General features: G+C 31.2%; 1 protein-coding gene across 1 annotated transcript; it reads left to right on the top strand.

The window, feature by feature from the left end:
- Positions 1 to 502: 502 nt before the first annotated feature.
- LOC107433466 (zinc transporter 1) lies at positions 503 to 7,717 on the top strand. The gene is made up of 3 exons (XM_048470395.2): positions 503 to 1,218; positions 2,717 to 2,866; positions 7,146 to 7,717. The coding sequence occupies exons 1-3, from the start codon at positions 634 to 636 to the stop codon at positions 7,449 to 7,451; spliced, it is 1,041 nt and encodes a 346-aa protein (XP_048326352.1). The 5' UTR covers positions 503 to 633; the 3' UTR covers positions 7,452 to 7,717.
- Positions 7,718 to 14,693: the final 6,976 nt, after the last annotated feature.

Genomic DNA, 14,693 nt, shown 5'->3' with positions numbered 1-14,693 from the left:
ATTATGAACAATAGGAATTGTTAAAATTAATAAATTTATTCAAAAATTACATGATTAAAATAAACTGATATGACAATAATAATCAACGTACTATAATATTTGATTATTTATTCATTTATTTTATAATCTTTGTATGTGTGTGTGGGTTGGGGGGCGGTGTGGGGACCCAATCAGACTAATTATTTCATGCGAGTAGCCCGGCCGAGTAGGTAAGTCGTGCTCAAAATCTGATCGAAAATATTTGTAGTGCCCTTTATACTTTAAAAACCTGTAATGCCTACTTGGCGACTTTGGGCTTGGTCAGAAGTCTACCTAAACTCTAAAGAGATTTAAGCGCAACTGACAGTATTTTGTTTTATTTAATTTTTTGTGAGACTGACTAGAATTGTTATGACCTGACCTTCTATGAAGCTCTTCATTAACTCATAATGTCGTCATTTGCCTCATTTACCAAACACCTGTCACTCCCACTCCTTTTAAGCTCACACTACGTGCATTTCCATGTCGCCATTTCTCTCTCCATCGCTTTTGCGTTTCCTCATCTTCTTCTTCTCATAAATACTGCATCGCTCTTCTCAAAATTCCGAAATCCACAACTCCCACTCTTTCTCTCTCTCTCTTTTTTACTGAGCCATGAAGAACTTCACCCTCTTCTCCTTCATCCTTCTCAGCCTCCAACTTTCCTACGTTTCTGCTGAATGCTCTTTTGATGGTGAATCCCAAGGCGGCGATAAAACCGCGGCCCTCAGATTCAAACTAGTAGCTATATGTTCCATACTTGTTGCCAGTGCGCTTGGTGTCTGTCTCCCAATCCTGGGCAAGAAAATCCCAGCTCTGAGTCCTGAAAAGGATATCTTTTTCGTGATCAAGGCCTTTGCTGCTGGTGTGATCCTCGCCACCGGCTTTATCCATGTTTTGCCAGATGCTTTCGAGAGCTTGACGAGTCCATGCCTCCATGAAAAGCCGTGGGGGGATTTCCCTTTCGCCGGGTTCGTGGCTATGCTTTCGGCCATGGCTACCATGATGATCGACACGTTCTCAACGAGTTATTATGAGAGATTGCATTTTAGTAAGGCTTTGCCAGTGAAGGAGGATAGTCAGGTGCATGAGGGTCATGTGCATGTTCATACACATGCTACACATGGCCATGCTCATGGCTCGGCCTTTGTCTCCGAGGATTCCTCCACGGATCTTCTCCGTCATCGAGTAATATCTCAGGTAGGTTTGGCTTTCGCTTTTCACGTTATTGAGGTTCACTTTCTGTACATTTTGTTTTCCTCTGTTTTCTTAACTCTGCTTTTCCGGCCCCTGCTGCTAGCTTCTCTGTTTCCCATGTTATTTTTGATTAGTTAAACAACAATGATTTTAATCTATTGAAGGAAATAAAAGTATTTTTTGGTAACTGGCACGGAGTACTTTGAAATTTTTGTTTTAATATGACTTATTTGGTGATACAATTGTAATCAGAATGCCAGTAAGTTTCCAGTGAAAAGATATCTATATAGACATTAATATATATTTGAAATTGTTTTAAATCATGAAAGCAAAAGAATTTATTCTCTACATAAAATAAATAAAATCAAGTTGAAATATGCTCTGCAGAATAACATAATATATATATATATATATATATAAGATTTGGATCCCGTGCTGAGTTTTTTCAATCTTTGTTTATGCATGCCTTTTTATCATGATCATTCGTTTACAAACTATCCAATTTAATGGTCAAAATGGATGACACATCAATTAATATGACACATAACTTGCACATACTTACTAAACAAAATTGGAAGAAACAACAAGCAGCAACGAAGGAAAAGAAAAAAGACAAAAAAGTTTGAAACTTTTCCATAGGAGCTTCCAAACATGAAAAAAATAGTAAAAAAAAATTAAAAGAAAAACTGAGAATTTTCAGAATTGAACTCAGACTTCTCAAACCCATATCCTAGAAGTCATGAATAAGTGGGAGAGTTTATAGTAATAGGCATTACAAGTTCTAATCCTCATACGTCAGGACTAATGAATAGGGAATGGTTAGAGAAACACAATCTAAACCTTGATTTTTGAAAAAAAAAAAAATTTAAAAATAAAAATAAAAAATTTTTTGTTGAAATTTAATAGGGGGTTTTACTCACTTGGAGATGACTATGGTTCATCCAAAACATTTGAATTTTGATTTATTTTTCCTTTCGTTTCCCTCCATTGATTGCTAACTGCCAAAAAAATAAATAAATAAATAAATAAGGGAAGAAGAAGAAGAAGAAAGCATGTATATTGTACATGAGTTTAGTTAAAAATGTGCAAATCAAATGCCATATTAATTGATGTGTCCTTTCTTTTAGACATTAGATTGAGTGATTTTTAAATAACTAGTTGTGATAAAAATATAATATAAATTAGGATTGGAAAAAGCTAGTGGATGATCAAGTCCATATATATATATATATATATTTTGTTATGATCCAATTAAGATATTTTAATTTTATAAAGTTAGAATATAATTCATAGAACAAATTGATCATTTTTATTTCAATTTGATTTTTTTTTTTACTATATCATAATTTAATAAAATCAGAATATATTAACAGAATTAATTATTCTATATACATACATGCATATATATTAGTCATTAGTTTATTGTTTCAAATACTTATTTATTTGTTCATCGTTGCATTTTGTGACACCACAATATATTTATTTATTTTTTGTTGTACAGGTTTTGGAGCTGGGGATTGTAGTTCATTCAGTAATTATTGGCATCTCTTTAGGTGTCTCGCAGAGTCCTAACACCGTCAGGCCTCTTATAGCAGCTTTGACTTTCCATCAATTTTTTGAAGGCATGGGTCTTGGTGGGTGCATTTCTCAGGTATTTCATTGCCTTCCAATTAAGAATTTATTGGCTTTTTTTTACTTCATCTTAAAAGCGTAATAAGATTTTATCGATGGGATATTGTCGTAATAATCTTGAAAATCCACCCCAAAAAAAAAAAAAAAAAAACCCTTAAAAATAAATGAATATATTATAAAAATCAAATTAATATATTACTCAAACCGGCCAAAAATGAGTATGTGAAATATTTGCATAACGGCAGAATATATTTCTGGAGAAATCAAAATTTTCTGCTAAAGCTTATGCAGATATGAAATTTTGAGGATTCTCTTGGTGGGGTGTTTTATCCTATCCCACCAGCCTTGTAAGGAGTATGATAATGGTATTGGTTTTAGTCTCCGTCTCACATGATTGCATCTATATACCGAGTCTTAGTGCTGCTTCAATTTGTTGAAAAGGCCAAAAACATTTACAACATTCATTTACTTTCCTTTTGTGAAACTATGTTGCCGTGATGTCCTTTCTTTTCATCACCAAGACCGGTCTGATTTTTGCTCATTTCTTTCAAGGTGGTCCCCGGCCCAATGGCCCATATTATGTCTGCAAATCTCATCGCCAATAATATTGTGCATATTTTGAAAATTATTTTGCACCATATGTGCATTTCAAATTAGAGGCTATTTGTCATTTACTATGTTGATATCTAGTGTGATGCATGCTAATTTGACAAATATTAATTGGTTATTTTTAATTTTTTAATATTAAAAATTTAATATAGGAATATAAACCTTTTTGATAATAACTAATTTATTGTCAAATAGCATATAAATTCTACTAATACTTCATCATTGCTGATGGAAAAATCGACAATAAAAAATTGTATACTCTTTTTCACCATTGTTGATCTTATGATACCTACAAAATAGAAAATGCCATTAGAAGGCTTTTGGGGTTGCCAAAGTAGTGTTAACAGTCAAATTAGAAAAGGGAATTTGGATGGGAAAAGCTATTAGGGTTATTACTGCATACCTTGGCAGAGATGGATTATAATAGATTTATAACTTATGCAGGAAGTTTCCTTGAGGGACAAGGAAATCAACCCCAACCTTAATAAGCCGAATCATAGGGTCAAATAAAAAAACTAGAGTAGTAATTAAATAAATCCTACAATCGCTAATAGTAATAAATAACATTTTTTTTTTAATTTCTAAATTAACATATTCAAAATATACTGCTTTAATTGGGAGTCTACAAATGTAGAAACTGGGTTGTCTTTTCCCTTTTAAAAAAAAAAAAAAAAAAAAAAAAAACACTGTAAAAGATACGATTCATTACAAAACGTGATTCTATTTTGAGTATGTCAAGTATTGAGTTTAACATTACATGCATAAAAAGTGACAAATTTGGATTTGGGTCATGATATGATAAGAAGACGAAAGAACATTACAGATTTAGGTTTAATATAAACAAATCTTAGTCAAATTTGAATAAACTTATTTAACATAATTATTAAACATGTCATTTTTAAATTGACTTTCTTAACTTAAAATTGATCTAAATTGATTTATCTAAGTGTGTCCATCCCAATCTAACATGATTATAAATCATTAAAATTATAATTTTAAAATATTAAATCTATCACTAATAAAATTTTAATTATTTTTTGGTAATCAATAAAATTTTAATTAATTGATTTTTATTACAAATTTATTAAATTATTAATAAATTTATTAAAAATAATGTTTATTTATTTAACTATATATGTATAATATATGTGTAGTTTTAAGGACACCAAAAAATAAAAATTATTATACTTAAAGAGTATTGAATATTTAGAAAAAATGAAATCATGGCTATTATAGTTTTTTATGTTATTTTATAGAGAAGTGATTTTTGTTTTACTGTATAAATATATATATATCTATATATATTTAGATGAGATTGTGATGCTATCATAAATTAAGTCTTAAATATTGTAAATATATAGTTATTACTAAATGATTTTAATTATATATATTTTAACTTAGAGATTAAGTAATGGTTAAATTGTTTTTAGCTTACTTGAAATAATTAATTTAAAGTAAGTAAATTTATGGAATTGACTTAATTTTGTATAAACGAGAGAATTTCATATAAACAAATAGTACTGATCCAAATTGTCCCATTGTCTCATTTGATACGCAAATTATATGTGTGGTGTTGTGCTATTTGTTTATTAAGCGGATTGTATTCGAGTTTAAGATTTTTGAGATGATTAATAAACAAATCAAGTTCAAATTAAATAATTTGACACAATTAATAAATAAACTCACATGAATATCACATGTCAAAAACCAATTACCACTATGTGAGTCCTATTAAAAATATTCATATTGGCTTTTAGGTAACACTCACAAATATTTGTAGTCGTTACCCACCCCACACATTTTGTTCACGGCTTGGTTGATGCTTTTATTCTATATTTGTGGAAAAAAAAAAATTTGATAAGTTAATTTCGTTTGAGTAATATTAAGGGCATCTAGTTTTTTTTTTTTTCTTTTTTTTTATGAAGTTAATTATCAATTTATATGGTGAATCATGTGAAATTATTTTTATGAAAACTTCTTTTATCACAAGTGGTGATAAAACATACATATTTACATTTCATATGACAATTTAATTTTTTATCATTAAAGAATTACTCTTTTCATATTAGCTTTTTAATATTAAAAAATAAAAAATATTAAATGCTGCAAGTTAATAGTTCCAACATTAATCATGGGTCTCATTGGTAATGATCATCACCAATGACTTGCAATGACATATTTCATTGTTTGAGAAAGCAATACAATTACGCTAATAATATGAATATTAAAGTGATAAAATAAAAACTTTGTGCCAACCATTACAATAATGATACATGTCTTATTTTAAGGAAATAATGACATATTATTTACCACATCAAATAGGATTGAACTAACATGATTTTTGCGTTATAATTGTTTTTTTTTTTTCTGGGATAAAAGAATTTTAACAACAAAACAAAATTATATAACTATATTTATTTTTAAAGCTGAAAAAGTTAGAAACACAAAATATAATAGAAAAAGTAGAAAGGATTAGAAGAGAAAGGGGGAAAATAACATGCATTTGGAAGAAAGAAGAAAACAGAGAGAAAAATAAATAAACGATATGCACACAAATAGTTAAATGTGATTCTTAAAATAATAGATAGTAATAAAATTTAAAGTATTAGTATACAAGAAAAGCGAAAAAATTAAAAAAAAAAAAAGAAAAAAAAGAAAAAGAAAACAAAGTTATGGGAGACGTTTTATTTTATCCTAGAAAAACTTAAAAATCCAAAGCTAAAAACGAGGTGCACTTTTAGTTACGTTTATTCTGTTGTTTGGTAACGTATTGATTTTTTGATTTTTAGTTTATTCTATCTAATTGGGTTTAAATTATTTTTGTCAAATGTTAACTATTTTTAATTAGTGATAGTTAGAGTTTATTAGACATCTCAATTAGCTATATAAAATAGAAATGGAGAAGAAAAATAAATATTAAATTGAAAAACATTTTAAATTGTATTTGATTTGGTATTTTTTTTTCTACTTTTCCTTAAATTTGTAGTTGATTTTATATATCAAACAGATTCTAACTATTTCTAACATTAAAAATATTTAAAGTAAGCAATTTACACATAATTGGTTAGAAGAAACCAAAAACCAAAGAATTGAAAACCATACCTGCTTTTTGTTTTTGGTTTTCAATTTTTATTAAAAGTTTTATTTGCCCGTTTATTTATTTATTTAGGGTTTAGGCTTTAAATGATAGTTAGACATCTCATCTAACCATAACCTTGAAAGAACTAGCTAGAAGCTTAAAGGGGAAAAAAAATATATATATATATATATATATATATATACAAAACAAATAAATTGAAAACTATAACAAATTCTCATTTTAATAAGTATTTTTTTTTTGTTAGTACAAATGACAAATGATAGGAGTTATCTATCATTTCTATATGTTGATCCCTCAAAGAAAAAAACATAAAAATAAAAAATAGAAAATCAAGTTGAGTACCAAATTTTTTTTTTTTTTTAAAAAGTTGAATACCATTCAAACTATTTATAAAATGTGACTCGTTTAATAAAGATTTTTATTTTTTATTATAAATGACTAACATGGTAGTTATTTATCATTCATGTATACTTAATATCCCAAACAAAAATGAAAAACGTAAAAGTTACCAAACGATAGTAAAAGCTATAACCTTCTGTTGTAGAGATCATACGCAGATAAAATCACTTAAAAAATTTTCATTGTGCAGGCAAAATTCAAGTCCAAGGCTATTGCAATAATGGTTCTTTTCTTCTCACTTACCACCCCAACTGGAATTGCCATTGGAATAGGAATATCAAATATTTTCAATGAGAATAGCCCAAATGCTCTGATTGTGGAGGGTGTGTTCAATTCTGCTTCGGCTGGGATCCTCATATACATGGCACTAGTTGATCTCCTTGCAGCAGATTTTATGAACCCTAGAATACAGAAGAATCTATGCCTCCAATTTGGTGCTAATCTTTCCCTACTTTTAGGCTCCGGTTGTATGTCCCTTTTGGCAAAATGGGCATAAGTTAGGGCTAACAATTTTACTAAATTTTGTGAGGATAAATCCTCTTATGTTTGCTTATAAGGTTTTTCTTCGTTTTCTTTTTTGTTTTTTAGTTTTTAGTTTTTCTTATTTTTCTTTTTTCTGTTTAATTGTGTTTTCCTCTGCTAATCAAAAATGTAAATTTCAATTTGTTTTCCTCCAATAATATAGGTATATATGTGAGTTTGAATTTTGTAATCTATAATTAAGAAATTATAGAAAAACACTTTAATTAAAGTTATGAAAAAGTACATAAAAATCTGAAATTTTGAGTTGCTATTGAAAACTCCTCAAAAATGTATGTAGCAACAATAATGCTAGAATTATTAAAATGTTTATTAAATTTCTTTGCCAAATGATGTGATAGATGATGTGATAACGTTTAATTTATTTATTTATTTATTTTTTAATTCACTTACTGTAATAACCAATCCTAAAGTACTGTTGTACAAGTTTGATTGAGTTTGACCAAATGTATATGAGTCCCAATATGACTTTTTCTATGGTTAATATTTTGATTTGATTGATATACCATTATGTAGAACTCGTAGATATGAGTTCATAAATTGGCGACATGCCAAATTTTAAATTACGGATAAAAAATTATGATTTTTGGAAGTTTTAAACATCAATTTTATATCAGTGTCCAAACTAGTGCTAGATTTTTATCTGCTAGTGATCCAAACCTCCATAGAAGCATTGGTAACGTGCTCAACATTGAACAAATCTCAAAATATCCTTTTTCTCCCTAAATATGGAAAACCTCTTTCCAGGCCTACAGGTTCGAACTGGATTGACTAGGACCCGTTTAATGCCTAAACTAGGTTATCACCGTTTGGCCATTTTTCTGCCAATTTAACTTGCACATGCTTGACCATTGGCAAGGCAACTTCCGGGTGACTTAGCTGTCCGAATTTCTAGCCAAATTATTCGCTGATACATCGGGATCAACTGATTGAAACCAATGGTAGCCGTTTGGCATTTTTCGGCCAGTTGGCCATTTAAGGCCAATCCATATATCTCCCTCCTCTTTATTTTCAGACCCTTTGAATCCATTCCTGTGCTACATTTGCTAAGATTCCTTACTTTTTTATAGATCTCTAAACGAGGAATTTAGTCGAGTTTTCGAACGAATTTTTCAACCACCTGTGGCACTTTTGGACCAAGATGAGCATGTCATTGTATTTTATATCTCTTGAGCTTTTCATGGATGTAAAGTTTGTAAATTTTAAACAACGTTTGATATTTTTTTCATTTTTAGGTCAATTAGTTAATTATTGTAAATTTAGACTATGTTGGGACAAAAATTGGTTAAATTGGATAAAATTAAAGCTGGATTAGTTAATAGGATGCATTAGAAGATTTAGTTTTGAAAAATTGACTTTAAGGTGAAAATCCCCAACTTTGGGTATCGGATCGTAAGGGTTTGCAATATTATTAGACTGTTCGATGTTTAATTTATGAGTTTTTATAGTTGTACAAATTTTTTTTATAAGGCATTCAGTATGCATCAATGTCTTTAGTTTAGTTGTTGGAGTCTAAGAAATATGTTATTTATTACAAGCACTTGTGTTGAGCTTGGAGGCGATTCTGCATAGGAGCAGGAGTGAGCATCCATAATATTTGTGAGTGGTTATAATTTTTGTTTAAATATTTTTGGGTACTCTAGTATAATGTATATGTGGTTTGAATATTTTGCATATATATATATATATATATATATATATTATTTGTTTTTAATGTTTATTTTATGCAAATATAAATTGATATGAACCTAGGTCGATTTGCTCATAAATCCGTGTTATATTAGCCCGGATCATAATTAAGTTTAGGTTCCAATGGTCACCTTAATCCTTAATCAACTTGTGATTAGAAACTTTGGTATATGATGAAGACGCCACAATAGGTTATGGATGTCCTATTGATAAGTCAAACTAAAACACTCACACTCGATCTCTATTCAATGTTTTAGGTGTTCAAAGAGAACAACAAGAATTCTTCTCACAAATAATTTTTAAATAATAATCTAAGCTGTCTTTTTCATTGAAAAATAAGCCTTTAAATAGGCTAAAGCTACAAAACAAAAACCCTAGAAACATTAGGGTAAAATTCGGCCAACAAAGAATAGGATTAGGAAACGCTGAATTTTCTATATTTTCTAAACGAATTTGGATTAATTAATTTCTTAATTTTAAAATAAGAATTAATTAATTTGCAATCAAAAAAATATTATTTATCCAGCAAATAAATAAACAAAAATGAAAATAAAAAACTATTTCCTAAAACAAAAGTCAAATTTTAGATTAGGAAACTAGTTGATTAGTTTTACAACTAGACTATCTTTGTCCAATCACCATGTAGTTTAGGCTTCAAATCAGCTCCAATATACCATGTAGGATGTTAAATAGGATTAATATTGGTTCCCAATTGTTGCCATTGATTGGAAGAAGAAAAACTTGCTTGAACAACAAGAACGACCAAAGCTAGCACCAAAATAGAGATTTTTGGCCAATATGGAAGCTTGTGCACAAATGTGGTTAATGAACAGCTTTGCTTCCACCTTAGCATGATTTCATGGTCCCTTGGAGTGCTCAATCATGTTCATAAGTCAAAAAATTCATTCCTTGCTGCCCGGAGTCCGAAGTAGCACCAAAATAGCTTACCAGGTCCATTTCTGCCTTCATAAATTTGATGCATAAAATGGACTTTGATCTTTGGGTGTTGTCATGCCCTCTTGAGAATTAATAACACCTTGTATGAAGCTAACTAGGTTATCCTTAAATCTCTTAGCTTGTGCTCCTGTGATTGGCCCCATATTCAATTGTATAGGATCAGCACCCCAGCGAGTAGTCGGTTGTACGGATACGGGTGGATTCTCATCATTCCCCTTCTTTTGAAAATGATTGGTCCTCAAATCAAAATCATCACCTATAGTAGATGGAGATAAATCAGTAACATTAAAGGTAGCACTCACATTATACTCACATGATAAGTCAAGTTTGTAAGCATTTTCGTTGATCTTCTCCAAGACTGGAAAAGGTCCATCCCCTTCGAGGCATAAGCTTCAACTTTCGTTGCTCAAGAAACCTCTCCTTCCTTAGGTGCAAAAACCCAATCTCCAGGTTCAAACACAACCTTTATTTGGCCTTGATTAGCATTCTTAACATATCGCTCCGTTCTCCTCTCAATGTTTGCTTTTGTCTTCCCATATATCTGCTTAATAAAATCAGCTTTTTGTTTTCCATGTAGATTAGTACGTTCACTTAAAAGTAAAGGTGTTAAATCTATTGGAGTTAAAGGATTAAAATTATAAACAATCTCAAATGATGAATATTTAGTAGCAAAATGTATACTTCTATTGTAAGCAAATTCAACATGCGGCAAACATTCTTTCCAGATTCTCAAATTTCCACTAATTAAAACTCTTAACAATACAAACAAAGTTCTATACAACATAAGCATATTTAAATAAGCATCTTTATACAACATAATAAGTATAGATTTAGTACTCAAAAATGCCTTTTTAATCTCAAATTGGTTAAGATAAAAAAATTTTCTTTTTCTTCTCTTTCCTTTCTTTCTCACTCTTAGGTTTCTCTTTTTCTTTATCACTTTCGATGTTTTCTCTCCTCTTCTCACTCTCGGCTTTCTCTCTCTTTTTTTCTCACTCTCAGGTTTAGAAAACTTACCTTGGTTATGTGGTTTGGCCTTGCTCTCTTGCTTGGTAGATGAAGCCGTGGGTGGCATGCTTGTCTTCTCCTTTTGCCATTCAGCTTCCTTCCTTTGTTGCATTTGCAATTGACCTCTAAATACTTCTTTGGGTGTCAAAGGCTCTAGTTTAATCTTCTTTCCTTTAAATCAGAATACAATGGCATTTTCTCAACCATAGTGTATGGTATCCTTATCAAATTGCCATGGTCTTCCTAACAAAATATAGTCATCATGCATAGGTACAACATCACATGAAACCACATCCACATATTTATCAATACTAAAATTTAACTTGGCTTGTTTATTTACTTTCATCTCTTCACTATTATTAAGCCATTGAAGTCTATATGGTTTGAGACATTTGATTATTGTTAAACCTTATTTTTCCACCATAACATTACTAATAACATTGGCACAACTTCCACTATCAATAATTATACTGCAAATATTACATTGAATGTCACATCTAGTATGAAAGATGTTTTCCCTAAGCACTTGATCTTCATCCTTGTACACGGTCAATACTCTTCTTGCCACCAAACTCAATTCGGCCTTTAAAGCTTTTAAAGTCTCGGGCTCATCTTGTTCTTCATCTTCAATTTCTTCCTCTCCAAGTTTAGCTCCATCATTGTCGGACTCCAATTCCCCATTGTCCTTCAACACCATTATTCTTTAGTTTAGGCATTGGTTGGTAACATGTCCTCCCCCTTGGCATTTAAAACAAACAATATCTTGAGTTCTTGAGGGTTTAGGATTAAATTTACCTTCGAACTTTGGTGCTTGAATGGAATCCGACCTTGTATCTGATGAGGACATGACCGAGAGCACTTCAAGATGGAGTCCAGGGCCACTTCAAATCTCTATAGGACCAATAACCAGGGCTAGACCAAAGAGGTTTAAAGAAGCACTAAATGGTTTAATCCAGAAGGTGTTCACGTCTCAAGAAAGCAAGTTCATTACTAAAGATGAACCAAAATTGGTCCATATGACTGGGACGGTAGATGCTAACATGAAAGAGAGCTTAACGCATGGAATCCTACAACATGGTGATGTGGCAAATTTTGATGACATCGATAGTGACATGACATCGTATGGTGACATGGCACTTTTGCCACATGGAGGGTGATATGCACCTACATGGCATCCAACTAAGCTTGGTCGAATTTTATAGTTAGGAAACATTAATTTTTATTTATGTCTTGATTGGATTTTGGCATATTGCCCATTTTACTTTTCTAATTTAGTTTTATTAGGTTTTTAAATTACTTTCCTATTTTTGTTAGAGTTTACTGGTCAAGGAATTAAAGGTCATTAAAATTAGGAAACTAAGATCCAAATTAGGTTTCCTAAACCTAATCAAATTAGGGTTCCTAACGAATTAGGTTTTCTAAACCTAAATTTCGGCCATAATTGTTTTTGGCATATTTAGGAAAGCTTTGTAATTTATTTTGCCTATTTATAGGTACATAAGTCATGAATAAGGACAGATTACAATTTTAATTCAATGTGAGAGTGATTCTATTTGTTCTCTTAGAACTATATCGAACTTTTCAAGCTTTGCTTGTGGAGTTCAAATCTGACTTATTAATAGGTTGTTCCGCACCCTATTGTGGTGTCTTCACCATACCAAGGACTTACCTTTGAATATAGGTAAAGGATCAAGGTCTTCCATTAATAATTTGTAATTAGATGGTCCAAATCAATCTTTTCTATGGGTTTAGAGGCAAGCCACTCTAGGTTCATATCAGTATCTTTCCTTGGCCGATTGGAGCTTTCACCTTCTAGCTTCGTTTTTTTATCTTGAATCAAAGGCTAGATTGCTTCTCCAAACACTTGAATGTGTCCTCCCACTGTTAGAAATCCCTCCAAACTGTGAGCTTGTACCCTTCCACTTGAATTGGTTCTCAATTTTAATGGCCACATGAAGCATATTTTCAAATTCCACATATTGTTGTAACTCCCCTTGGTTGGCCATTTCCCAATTTAAACCTCCCAGAAACCTTATCATGGTTGCCTCACGATCCTCATTCATGCTCAATCTCATCATGAGCATCTCCATCTCCTTGTAGTAGTCCTCCACGGTCTTACTTCCTTGTGATAAAGATTGAAGTCATTGATGCAACATCCTATGGTAATGAGTTGGCACAAATCTCTTCCTCATGGCTCCTTTCATTTGTCATCAAATGGTAATTAGTTTATTACCAGCTCTCCTTCGGGTACGTTGCTCATTAATCCACAACTGGAGTGTATAATGACCAAATTCCAAAGTGGCCAATTTAACCTTCTTTGCCTCGGAATAATTATGGCAATCAAATATCATCTCCATGCGTTCTTCCTATTCTATATAAGCTTTTGGATCACTTTTATCTAAAAATGGTGGTACGTTGACTTTAATGTTGCTAAGATCATCATCTTCCTCTCAGGCTTGCCTCCCATGGGTTCGCCTTCCTTGGAGTGCAAAAATATTTTCAAACTCCTCCTCGAGGTTATCCCTAAAATTACCTCATTCGAATTCCTCCCTAAAATGTCCACGGCCTCCTCGACCTCGACCTCGACCTCCTTGGGGTTCATGTCTTGGATTCGGCCCACCTTAGGAATGTTCAAATCTATCCATTCTTTGATCAAGTTGATCAAAGTGAACATTCATCCTTTGAAGTTGTTCCAAAACCACCAACATGTTAGTAGGTTCTCCTCCATTACCCATAGCTCTAGATTCCCCTTTGAATCCCATGGATTCCTCTTCAATATTTCTTAATGAGTCTCCTCCTCTTCTCATTCTTGAATATGTCATGTTAGAGAAAATAATGAAAAGAACCTCACTAAATTCACTCCCTCAAAGTGTTTCACTTAAAAAGGTTTCATTCACTCATGTTTTCACATTAATTTCGGCTTTTGACCCTCTTTTAAGCTCACCCTCTCTTGCCTTTTTCTGCTGAAAGAATTATCTCAAAGTTCTATTAAATCAAACTCACAACAGAAATTAGATCATAAGTATGTTCTAATTAAACTTATCAATAAAATAGCAATAAAAAGCAAGCAAATGCTAAGTGAATTGATAAAATCTAATTTTGGCCTTACTAACGAAAAACAAGGTAAAATAACAATGCAACTTTCGGAATTAATAAGGAGTAGACCAAAATATTAAGAAACCAAAAATTCAAGTATAAAATTTAGAAAAGAGATTCAACGATGAACAAAAATGATTCGAATAAAATATGGAATAGTTGTTGGTTGTAGTTCTTAAGTCTTTATCTTAAATCCTGTAACTAATTTTAATCCAAACAATTTTAGCACTCAAAATATAAATCTCCAGCAGCAATATAGAATGAATAATAGCAACTCCAAATAATCACTGTTGAAACTCCACACCAAAACAAACTCAGTTTTCTTTAGCCTTCCATAGACCGGCCTTTTACAATTTTTTTAATTTTATTTTCAGCGTTTCTTATTTTTTTATTACTCACAGAATCATATCAAAAAATTCTTCAGTAACAAGAATCACTATAAACCACA

Source organism: Ziziphus jujuba, chromosome 1 (genome assembly GCF_031755915.1).
Source record: "Ziziphus jujuba cultivar Dongzao chromosome 1, ASM3175591v1".
Taxonomy (NCBI): domain Eukaryota; kingdom Viridiplantae; phylum Streptophyta; class Magnoliopsida; order Rosales; family Rhamnaceae; genus Ziziphus; species Ziziphus jujuba.
The sequence above is the reverse complement of the archived record's forward strand: the minus strand, read 5'-3'. Positions and strand labels throughout refer to the sequence as shown.

Excerpts from the sequence above, each read along its gene's own strand:
- LOC107433466 (XM_048470395.2), top strand. The coding sequence starts at position 634 with ATGAAGAACTTCACCCTCTTCTCCTTCATCCTTCTCAGCCTCCAACTT. Across the intron at positions 1,219-2,716 it reads GTCATCGAGTAATATCTCAG|GTTTTGGAGCTGGGGATTGT; the intron begins GTAGGTTTGGCT and ends TTTGTTGTACAG. Across the intron at positions 2,867-7,145 it reads TTGGTGGGTGCATTTCTCAG|GCAAAATTCAAGTCCAAGGC; the intron begins GTATTTCATTGC and ends TTCATTGTGCAG.